The sequence below is a fragment of the Sebastes fasciatus genome, chromosome 12 (assembly GCF_043250625.1).
Source record: "Sebastes fasciatus isolate fSebFas1 chromosome 12, fSebFas1.pri, whole genome shotgun sequence".
NCBI lineage: Eukaryota > Metazoa > Chordata > Actinopteri > Perciformes > Sebastidae > Sebastes > Sebastes fasciatus.
Genome location: NC_133806.1, coordinates 29,898,328 through 29,910,768, shown reverse-complemented (window position 1 = coordinate 29,910,768; position 12,441 = coordinate 29,898,328). Strand labels below are relative to the sequence as shown.

Sequence of the window (12,441 nt, the reverse complement as noted above, 5' to 3'; positions counted from 1 at the left end):
ATCTGCTTTTTGAAAATTAAAGCTGAAGTCCACTGTCACAGGTTTGGACTGGATTCTGTGTTTTCTTCAAAACTTTCTCAGCGTCGTACTTTGAGTAAAAAATGGAAATCACTGAAACTGAAGCAGAAGACGGCAGCAGTAACTGACAAACATGTCATAAAAAGTTCATCCGCAAAGCTTATAATAACCAACAACTTCATAAAATCTGGTTTACTTTCACTTATTTCTCTCTAAACTCTTTTTATAAACCCACTCCAAACAACAACTTGTAGTAAAATCCAACAGTAAAGCTATACAATGTGCAATTTTACAATATTTTACAATATTGCATATCACCTATAAGAGTATTGTGTATGAGCGTGTTTATCTGCTTCTACCACCGCTCGCTGCAATCGTCCACCATCTTCCTTTATCTCCTTTATCTCTCTCTCTCTCTCTTTCCCTATCTCTCTCTCCATTTCAATATTGAAGAGAGTTTTATTAAGGGCTAGACTCGGGTGTGCTGAGGCGCGCTCAGTAATTTTCCTACAAAGTGCTTTAATCCATCACACGGCCAACATGTGGCCTTTGCAGCCATACATCATCTCAGCCCGGGGAGAGAGAGGAAGGGAAAGAGAGGTAGCACAATTTCTGCTCTCTTTCTCCTCCTCCTCACCCCCTTCTTCTTCTTCTTCTTCTTCTTCTTCTTCTTCTTCATCTTCTACTTATTCTCTACCTTCATCTCCCGCCAGAGTTTCCCACCTGGGAGGGAAACCACATCTTCTCCACATATTCCTCAGTCAAGTCCTCTCTCCATTTACAAATGAGAGAGAGGCATGAGCGAGGATGGAGTGAGGGGAGAGGAGGGTGCGGGGGGTGGTACGCAAAGAGAGAGAGAGAGAGAGAGAGCGAAAATGAAAGAGATGGAGATAGCCGTGAGTGAATGAGTGTGTGATGGAGAGAGAAAGAGATAAGGAAAATGGAGAAAAAGCTTACTGGAATGAATTAAAATTGGGGACAAAAGCGGGTGAGAGGACGTCAGAGTGTGAGTGTGCGCGTGCATGTGTGTGTGTGTGTGTGGGGGGGAGGGGGGGGGGGGGGGGGGGAGGGGGGGGGGGGGGGGGGGGTGCATGCTATATATGTGCAAGGTGTGTGCATCTGTACTTGCATGAGGAAATAGAAATAGGGAGAGATGGAGTGGAGATGGGTGGGGGGGAGAGGGAAAAAAAAAAAGTGCTGCATTTCCCAGCATGCAGCTGGTGCAGTGTTGCCCTCTGTGTTGCCCCCGGCCAACACCTGCCTCCATTTCGCTCTCTCCGCCCTCCTCGCGCCGAGGAGCAGCGGTGAACTCTCGGCCCCCTGACTAATGGAATGGGCCCTCTCTTCCAACCATTAGAGGATTGGTGTCCCTCTTCGCGCCCCTGGGTGCCCTGCGGTACAGAAAAGGGAGAGGAAGGGGCGAGGGAGAAGATGGTGGCACGTTGGCCTTTTTTTTTTCCCGCTTTTTGCCAGACATGCACGCAAACACACACACACACACACACACACACACACACACATGGCCGTAACATAACAGCCCGGAGTAATCCAGCCAGAGTAAGGCTTGACATAGCTTAGCATCTGACTGAGGCTATTTCTGAGAGGATATTAGAAATTCAGAATTGGGTGCAGCGCTACAAGCTTTCAGAGGAGAAGCTCTGTGAATGTGTACGACAGCTGATCGTGAGGCGTTTGTGTGATTTCATTTAGCCGGTAAATCCAGTGCTCTACCTCAATTACATCTGCTTTGCTCAGATGGAAAACACACCTCACGAGTACAGAGGGAGGAGACGGGAGGGGGTGCGGAGGGGAGGGGAGGGGAGGGGAGGGGAGGCGAGCGTGGAGCGGATTGGGGATTGAATCTCTCGATGAGCTGATAGCATGTCCGCAGACAGCGAGCCAAGCTGTGCCGCCGTAATGCTATGCTAATGATATGGTAATGATATGGTAATCTGCCAGCAGTATTCCACCTCACTGGAGAGAAGGGGAATCTGGGAGGCCTTTCACCATTGGTTGGAGACAAGGGACTTCCTGGTGTCAGAGTTCAAGACCAAAACCCTGTGCACACACACACACACAGAGGCACTTAATTCTCAAAGCAGTGATCTCAGCTAAAATAAAAACAATGCAACGCATAGACCTAATCTGCCTCTAATCGGATTTGCAAAGTCTTAAGTAAGCAAGAAATAATACCTGTAAACAATGCAGTATCATGTGATGTAACTTAAAACTGGGTCGGCTGTATTGTAAGTAAGCCTACGAGCTGAGACTTTTTTTTTTTTTTAATCAGCGTGTAATATCAAGTCGCTGTGCTGTTCTGTTCTGTTCTGTTCTGTGCAGGCATAAAGTGAAACAGAAAAATCATCTATTTTAGATCGCGATCAGGTTCTCTTTTTTTTCTTTGTCATTGTATGCGAAACCCTGCACCTGTAATGGCTGCCATTACCTGCCTAGTCAGAGCATCTCTTTCTCTCTCTGGCTCGTAATGATTGCATTAAAACCACCACATCCTTGGTTGGAGATGAGACTCGCCATTGTCTGACAGTAATCTTTGAATCCGCGTCAGTACTGTCACACGGCCGTAATAATTACAAGCTTCCCGGGCGCATGGCGCTTGTTGTGTTTGTTTCTCTATTTCAATTTCTCCGCATCATCGGGAATGAGCCGATTTATCCTCCAATTTAAACAGGAATGTTGACAAACTATCAGCCGTCTTTAAACATTTCTAAATGAGCGAGTTGTAAGACAAGTGAAAGATAAATGTGGATGGATAAACTCCATCTCTTTGACACATTTAAAAATCATAAAGGACTGACAGGGAAGGCTTCAGTGCGTCTGCTACCGAAGAAGCACCTGCAAAAAAAAAGCAACTGCAATGCATCACAGTAAATCTGTCCGTGTGGCATAAAGACATCATCGTGGGGTATTTTGCTTTGTTTTTCCTCTGTATTTTAGAGTTGCAAAATGGATATGTCAAGTCTGCACAAAGGAGAGACGAGATGACATTTTCCTGGATGCTGTACACTAAATCAAAGAGACCAACAATATGTTGAGTGCCAGCATGGAGACATTTGATTCCCATTCTACTCATGCGGCATTACCGCTGGAATGCCAGCAGACATCACAATCCTCCCAAGCTGGCGTAGGGGCTTGTCAGACTTCTCATTCCACTTCAATGTTTTTAAAAATATATATATACATATCACGGCAAATTGTGAAGCGCCGGCTTCTTCTTGATATTACTATATTTACAATAGGTTCGACTTAACAAAGGCGATTTGGTGTCAGTGACATTTAGCATCAGCCTCTGGCGACAGACAGGTAAAAGAAAAACCAGTCAGCAGATTGGACCTGGGGGGATCGTGGGATTGGGGGTTGTTTGAGGCTCTCCTCAGGATACGGTGGTGCTGGGTTGGACACCTTATTAACACACAAACACACTATATATCCTTGACAATGGATCACTGCAGAATCCCACCACAGCATCCATTCACTGATTTCTACAAAGCTACAGGATTGTTGCACCATTTCACAAATGTAAAACCAGAATATAAAACTACAGTTATTGCAAATATGTGTTGCATATAGCACCATGTGTAATATGCAGAAATACATGTAAATGCTTTTGTTTTGGGTCACTACGAGTGGTCACTGCATCGGAGGGGCTATCGGTGGTGTATAAAAGAGCAGAAAACAATGCAGGAAGAGGCAGAGGTGTTTGTGTGCATACATGAGGGACAATGAGAGGGAGACAGGCAGAGAGGAAGACAGAGACGGGGGTGGACTGTCCAATACACTCCTGATAAAGGTCAAAGAGATGTTTTATTCATGATCCAGGCAGCAGCAGCAGCGGCAGCAGCAGCGGCAGCAGCAGCGGCAGCAGCAGAGGCAGCAGCAGAGGCAGCGGGGCCAAGGTTGAAAATGAGCTTGCGTCCCCGTTCCCCAGGGCCAGCGCCGCACATAGCCTCACACCAGGCCAGCGGACACTCCCTCTAACTCTTATCAATAATGTCAAAACACACCAAGACATACACACCTCCAGTATCACTCATCAATAACTTCAAATCACAGTTTTTTGATTGTCAGCCGTGAGCAAAATCAACGGAGGAAAGCACATCTGTCACCAAAGAACAAAGTAAACAAATGAAGTGCAACTAAAACCTTTTATGGGAACTCTCTGAGACTGTAGTTGTGATGTAATGTGGGATTTTCTCAGATTTCTCACCTGTAGGGCTCTATCTATAACCAATTATAAACAGAGCTATGAAAATGAAAAACATAATATCTAAAAATTCAAGATATCCACTAGTTTGCTTTACTTATTACCTCTGCCGAGGAGGTTATGTTTTCGGTTCGTTTGGTCGGTTTGTCAGCAGGATTACTGACAAACTACTGGTCCTATTTTCATAAAACTTGGTGGAAGGGTGTAGCATGTGCCAAGGAAGAATCCATTAAATTTTGGAGCAGATCTGAACCCCGATACACAACATTTTTGTCACTTAACATTGCGAGATGGGGCATGGCCTTGGCAGAGGTCTGCGCTCTCAAGAATGCCCTTCTAATTTGTTTGTTGGTTTGTTTGTTTGTTTGTTTGTTTGTCTGCAGGATTACGGAAAAACTACTGGCCCGATTTTCATGAAACTTGGTGGAAGGATGCAGAGCATGGGCCCGAATCACGAGGCGGATACACAAAATATTTTTCTCTTTGGTTAATATTGCGAGAGAGGGCATGGCCTTGACTGAAGTCTTCGAGTGCCCTTCTACTTTAAAATGGAACTGTCCATAAGCTATCTAATGCATTTTATGGATCATCCTCACTATATTTAAGCTTTTCCCATCTGAAATTTTCATGATGGATTGTTTACACAATGTTTTTAACCAAATAGTATATTTTATCCTAAAAAATCTGTGTCGATTCCTTGAAAAGAAGAAGTCAAATAAAAGAATCCCTTTTTAAAATCCTGAATGTAACAGAGCACAGCAGGAACGGATGTCAATTCATAAGGGCTCTTACCTTTTAAATCTTTCTGACTGTGAATCTTTCATAAAAGAGAATCAGAAGAAGTTCATTTCAAAATGTGTTATGCCCTTGAACAGGCTCTTTGAACTCGCTCTTACAAAAAAAAACACTACTGTATTCCACCTATCCAAGACGCGCTCCGAGTCCTTATTTTTTATTGCAGTGGAGAACGTTTTTTTGAGGGAGCAGCTGACACACTTTCAGACTCAAACAACCAAAGTAACCTTTAAAGTATTGATGTGGATAAATCACATGTAGTCTTCTGACAAATGGAAAGATTTCAGCATGACAGATTAAAACTCAGCCAAATAGGTAAAGATCCAATCATCTCCAAAGCTTATTCCACATATAGGAGTTCCTCACAGGCGTAAACTAAGGTTGGCTAGATAGAAGTGTGTGTGTGTGTATGTGCACATGTGTGCCTTTCTGGGTGCATGTATGTGTCTTTTTATGTGTGTGTGTGTGTGTGTGTCACGGCCTACTCTATGTGTCTTTGATCAGATATGAAATATTCAGAAACGCTGTTGTAATTTGATGAAAGTCAGATATCCCTCAAATAGGAAACAGAAGTCAGCACTTTGGCAGCTCTTAAAAAAAAAAAAAAAACTCAGTAACCGGATTTAGAAAATGTAAAATCCAGACTCATATGTGGAGGCAACAACAGGGGTTTTAACCATGCACTGACCTGCTGTATGAACTCCAGTCCGTGCTGCTCGGCCAGAGCTTTGGCGGCTCCGATGCCTCCGTCCAATTCCACTGCATAGAAGACATGGCGGTTGGTCCCACGATGCCCCTCTGTGGTCACTAGTTTCCTCTGCAGCAGGCAGCTGAGCACCAGCAGGACTGCACTGAACATGGAGCCTTTAAGAAGATGATACAGGAGAAAATATCTGGTTTTCAAATAAGTTAAAAAAAATAATAATTCAATAATGATGTTTTAGGACACTGTGACCTTAACCCACATTCCTGCATTGCATAATGATGTCAGAGTGTGTTCCTAGGAATAAAACCAGTTTTACACCTGAATGAAAGCCTTCCACACTGATGCAAATAAGCATCAAACAGCGAAGAAAAGCAAGTCAGTAAGGCTGCAAATAACGAGGATTTCATTTTCGATTCATCTGCTGAATACATATGATTAATCATTGTTTTTATCTTGTCTAAAAAAAGTCTGAAAATAGTGAAAAACGCCCGATGTGATGTTTTCAAATAGCTAGTTTTGTCCGACCAACAGTCCAAAACCGAAAGATATTCAACGTACTATCATATATGACAAGGAAAAGCATCATATTCTCACATTTGAGAAGCTGCCAGGAACCAACAGCTGTTTGGCATTTTTGCTTGAAAAAAGACAAATAATTACTATAATCCAAATCGTTGTTAATTCATTTTTCATCTCTACACATCAGACATAATTTTCCTTTCATCAACTAATATACAACAGTATTCCACTGGATATACTCTCTCTCCATTGGTTCTTTATAATGAAGTCTAAAAACATTATAAATATCTATATTAGAAAAAAAACACAAACACCTACGGTTTTAAATATTACCATAACACTCCAAATACCATCTAACTACACAAATGAGTTTACAGAGTGTGGGATTCAGCATCTCAGCGCAGAGTATTGAACATTGGCAATTGTGAAACAATTTGCCCACAGCCACCTCCTCTGTACTTTTGCATGAAATCCACAGTGGCTGCCACCTACAGCCTGCAAACCACCCACCTGTAGCCACAGAGAGAGTGAAACGTCCAGGAGAAATCTTTCACCCAGTGCGATGAAAGCTAGAACTCTGGCACCGGGGGCCCCAAGCGAGACAACACACTCTCTCCAGTTCCCAACCCACACGTTTAATCTCCTGGCCTTGATGCAAATGCTTCTGAGAGCAGAGAAGGCAGCGGCGCTCTCATTGTGTGAACTAACTTCCCTCTTTAAGCAAAACAGGAACTTTATCAGTCTTTTCTTTGTGCCTGCGCTTTCCTGCGAACGATGATGGAACAAAAAGTTGTCACCTCACTCTTCTGAGCAGCTACTCAACAAGAAAAACACCCAATGAACTGTTGAAAGAACGCATTATTGAAGAGCATTAATTGCTTACACTCTCCCACTCCTTCCCCCAGATTATGCAACTAACATTTACTGTTGATCCATGAAGTTGGTCAATGTCTTTATATACACACATTAGTTTATACTGAGTTTGATTTGGAAAGCAATTATGTAACTTGTATTCAGTCAGTTGTTTTCTACATGTACAGCTCCTAAACATTAAAAGCTGCACCTAATAAGAGCTGCGACTATTAGTCGATTAATTCACCGGCAACTATTACTAATTATCTTTTAATCGCTTAAGTCACGTTTTAAGCAAAGGTGCTCAAAATACAGCTTCTCAAATGTGAACATCTGCTGTCTCCGTGTTAGTCTTCAATGATATTAAACTAAATATTTCAGCGTTTAGGACTGTTGGTCAGACAAAACAAGCAATTTGAATTTTTGGAAATTGTGATGGACATTATTTTTACTATCTTTGGACATTTTACAAACCAAACAATAATTAATTATTTGAGAAAATGATCAACACATTAACTGATAATAAAAATAATCATTAGTTGCAGCACTACATCATTGTTAATATAAAGTCTACTAGAGCGGCCCCCTCTTATGCCAACCTTACACCAAATAGCATTTCAAGCGATTTCACTGTTACGCACACATTTCCAATGTCGGAATAAAATCATGAGAGTTTTGTTAGAGTTGCTGCGCGCTTTGTTTAGTGTAAGGTCTATAAGTCGACTAATCAGCCGTTTTGGTCTTAGTCGACTAGGGCTGACCCAAATGCTTCAAAGCTTCGACCATTGCCAAGGTAATCGACCTCCAAACCAGTATTCAAATGCTTTGTTTTTTAGTTTTTTATATATATACTGTGTATATATATAAGTATGTAATAATAATGTATAAATCACCAAATACCCCATGAAATAAGGAATGATTCCACAACATTACTCATTATTCATATTCAACATTCTCAGACGGATATCGCTGTTTGTTATGTGTAGAGGTGCGTGTGTGTACAGTAGTGCAGCAGCGGCACTGAAACAGGGAAGATGGAGACAGACAGACAGAAGAACATGGCAGACTGCTGCGCTGCGCCGCGCCACGAAGCTTCGAATAACTTCGAATATTTTTCAACGAAGCTTCGAAGCCCAAAAAATGGTATTCAGGACAGCCCTATAGTCGATTAAGATTAATTTAGTTAATGAGACGTTTTTATGCTTTTTTTTTAATGCTGAATGACTTATGAATCTAATGAGCACATCTCTGGTAAACACAAGATTTAAAGTGGTGCTTTTGTGTGATTCTTTGTGGAGAAACTCAGTTTCACAGATTTGTCAATAAAATCAACTAGTCGATTTGTCAATAAAATCGTAGAGTTAGTCGACTAAGAATTTCTTTGGTCGAGGACAGCCCTAAAGTCTATTGTGTGAAATCGTTTTACTTTTTGGGTCAATTTTACTCTCAAAAACACAAACTAAAACATACAGTGGAACTCCAAACTAGAAGATTAAGATCTCTCACTCTATATATAATTCTGTTTGTATGTTTATCTGACTTCCCTTCAAAAGAGGAGTGCCTCCTCCTGCAGCATTTCCCCCCCCAAACAACAAACAGTGCAGCTGACCACCGTTTAAAGTCTACAGCAACATTCAGCTCCAATCTCCCCAGCCACTGATTGAAATCGATAACCTCACTTGGGGCTCGGGCCCCAGTCAATCCCAGTGGAGGTGCAGGGCCGGCAGCGTACGCCCCACCCACCCAGCGAGGAGCGGGCCTCGGGCAGAGATGGAGTAGACAGGGAGAGAGGGAGGGAGGGAGAGAGGGAGAGCACATGAGACTGGAGTACAGGAGAGCCACATTGAACAGTGTCAGGGCCTCGGGGCCTTCTGGGACGCTGATAAAGTACCTGGACATTTTTATAGACAAACTACTTATTTCCGTCCTCATATCGCTTGGGAAGACTGATAACTTTATATTCCTCTCAGGCAGATGAATGAAAGGAGGGGGGCCCTTTCAGGAGTTTAATTGATCAAACTGTAGCCACAAGGTTTTTTTTCTGGAGATAAAAGGGACTAGCACTCTCCCCTGTACAATGCAGAGATCTTTTAGAAAAGCAGACCCAATGAAAAAAGAGAATGTAACTCATTATGCAAAGTCATTACATGCCTCTGACTACAGTCCTTAAAGAGGGGGGAGTTAATGGTGGAATAGTATCGAACAGGATTTACAGAGGTCAAACTACCGGTCATAGGATAACATTATTTTACAATGTCCAGATTATTACCCCAACCAAACTCGGCCGTGCAAACTGTGAAGCCAAACTATTCTAAGTGTCTGACAACAGTAAAATATAATTGTATTACTGCTCACAAGGGCATGGGGGCCAAGCAGTAGAGATACTTTCACTGGAGTCCAAGTCTTCATGTTAACAAGCATTCCCCGATGGAAGAGCACAGAACTTTACCGTCTCACCGGAGCAGAAAATATGTCTCGCTCACCAATCAAGACAATAAACACGGTAAAAAAATAAATGTATTTTTATTGTTTTTACTGTGTTTATTGTCAGTAAATATAATTACCACAACACGCATCACAAATCAGTAGCAATATACTGTATGTACAAAAGTTGATATCTGAAATCTCCGGGCATAGGGATATATTCGTGCTGTTTGTTCATTATATTGATTGCACATAAAACAAAGAATCCTTTATATTATATATTTGTTTACAAAAGTTGTTCTGCATTGTCCAGATTGAAGGTATTAACTCTATTATTCAGAGTGGTGGGGATGATCAGTGTCATCTGTCCTGTATACAGCAACATTACACAGTGCATCTTATGATTTTTGTCAACTCCAGCCAACTTGTTTCTGTTTGCCACAGTCAGGTTTACACACCATACTGGGATATACTGTATATACTGAAGTGTCCTTGAGCGAGGTACTAATGCTGCATTCACACTTTATTGTTCAGATAATTGCGAATTATCTGACAGGAGCAACGACATCTCTCATTCGGTGAAAACAACTACAGAAGAGTCGACAAACAAGTTGCAAAATCGCTGCAAAGCCGCCATCGCTGGCAGTTACATCTAAATCAAATCCAATATCAACACTAATAAAATCGATTTGACTGATTTAAAAAGAGGTATACATTGTTTGCTTGTACCTGGTTTCGCTTGTTAACAAAGCCCCTCCAAATATGTTAACACAGCAAAAGTAGCTATTTTAGGCTTTTTATTGGTGCAACTACAAAGTCAGCAGTGAATGCTCCCAAGTCAGAATAACGGGAGGTTTTCCCATTTTTTTCACATTCTGCAGACAGTACAGAAATGCAGCATAAACCTCTACCAGCAGCTGATCTGTAGATGACCATAACTCATGATGACCCATGATCCCTCTAGTGGGTCAGGGATGAGTGGCTAAAGAAAGGTGATACAGGTACACAGGTGTTAACAGATCAGACCTCCACTCACAGTTGTGTGGATGTGTACACACTGTGATTGATTAACATTTCTGTGACTCTGTCTGTGCGCTCCAATACCCATACCATAATATTTAGTATGACAGAAAAAGATGTAGTATGTCCCAATACATAGTATCTCAAATGCATTATGCCAAAAATATCAGGATCTCCTGGTATGCAAGCTTGCATGCTTTTCTGGCTATTCAGAATCGACTAATAGTTGCAGCTATGAGCAAAAGGGTCAAAGTTCAAGGCAGAATAGTATGAAGAAGTAGTATGTCCCAACTGGATGCATACTGCATGCAACAGTATGTACTTTGTAAGGGCAGCTGTCTATATGTAATAATTGTAAAAAGAAAGAGTATGTTATTTGGAATTTAGCCTACAGTATGTGTTAGCTTTGTCACACCTTTTAAGGCAGGACAATAAACACCTTTTAGATGCTGAGCTCAGCAAAGTTTGGTGACCTCAGTGAATGGGCCCAGTCCTCCAATCAACTGATAAAGGAAACTACACCTGCACTGCAGACCAATCAATGCCCTGGACATACATGGACACATCCATCTCACATCTTAAAGGGAAACTGGTAATGTGAAAAGTAAAATGGGAAATGTCACTTGGGTTAAAGTATAATGTATAAAACTTTATATTTTGTTTAAAAAACTTGATTGTTTATTGAAGTATTCATATTTATCTGTGATTTGTCTGATAAACGTTCAATACTTTTTTGTCAGTTTCAGCCTCCATAGAGTAGATAGCACCGGTGTAACTAATGATATCTGTTATTATAATATAACAATGGATACATTCCATGTAGGTGTGCCAGCAGGCCCTGGTTATGTGCATGCTGGCTCATTGCCATGGCTCACCTGAATATAACACTGTTAATGTTATTATTTACACCTGTGCTTTCCTACTGTCCCAAGTCAAAGCATCTCATGTGAAAAAGGTCTATCCTCAGCTGGTAGCTCCACCCAACTACAACCTACATGAGGTCTAATCAGCAGAAATGTGAAACACCTGTGTGGCTGTATGTTTTTGACTATTATTACATTATACAGTGGGGCAACTGATTCTGTAGTAGTATGTCAGTAGTAACCCATATATTAGCTACAGTAGTCCTTTACATCCAGTTTATTAAGTTTATCAAGAAGCCTCAAAAGGCTGCAAGTAATCACAACACCAGGTTATTACATTAACATAATAAAGCCCCACTGCATCCATTATAGGCATCATTGTTGTGGGGTGGGGTGGATTACTAGTAAGTGCATCCAGAGAATGGTTTAAATCAAGTTTACAGTCATCAAATGTTTAGTCCTGAGTCTTGAATTGAAAACCTGGTCCAGTGCATCACAGGCTGGACACGAGGCTGCATCATAGGGCGAGGGGAGGCGAGGGGAGGGGGGATGAGACAGGTTCAAACATCACCCCCTCCATCCCTCCATCATGTACTACGGTGCCTAGAAAGGATGAATGGGTTTGTAGCGTAGCGACAGAAAAAAAAGAAAGCATTTACCTTTCCCTTGCAGCCGACACAGCCTCCTCACACACACAGACGGACTGCCTCCTGTTGACAGCGGAGCGGGAGGTCGATGCATCGGAAAGAAACAAATCTCCCGACGCGTCCATGTTTACTGTCTCCACTGACTCCTGGTCATAAAAACGTGCACATTTTAGAGCATGCAAAACACACCGCATCTATCGTGCAGCATCTCCTCTACTAGACAAGTCAAACGTGCAGAAGAAATAACGAAGTGTAAGTGGAGAAAACGAGCACATCCACGGCTGTGAGGCGGAAGGGGGGATTTAGTAAAGATGTGAGAGAAAGTGCATTAGAATGCAAGAAATGGTGTGATGGCGAGAGGGACTGTAGGGAGAG

General features: G+C 42.1%; 1 protein-coding gene across 1 annotated transcript in view; it reads right to left on the bottom strand.

Annotated features, from left to right (window-relative positions):
• LOC141779855 (furin-like protease kpc-1) overlaps positions 1 to 12,441 on the bottom strand; it is a 211,859-nt gene that overhangs the window by 198,770 nt on the left and 648 nt on the right. Inside the window, exons 2-3 of the mRNA XM_074654880.1 lie at positions 8,856 to 8,934; positions 5,724 to 5,899 (exon numbers count right to left, since the gene is read on the bottom strand). Of these exons, the coding sequence (XP_074510981.1) occupies positions 5,724 to 5,899; positions 8,856 to 8,934 (255 nt within the window). The remainder of the gene's footprint in view (positions 1 to 5,723; positions 5,900 to 8,855; positions 8,935 to 12,441) is intronic.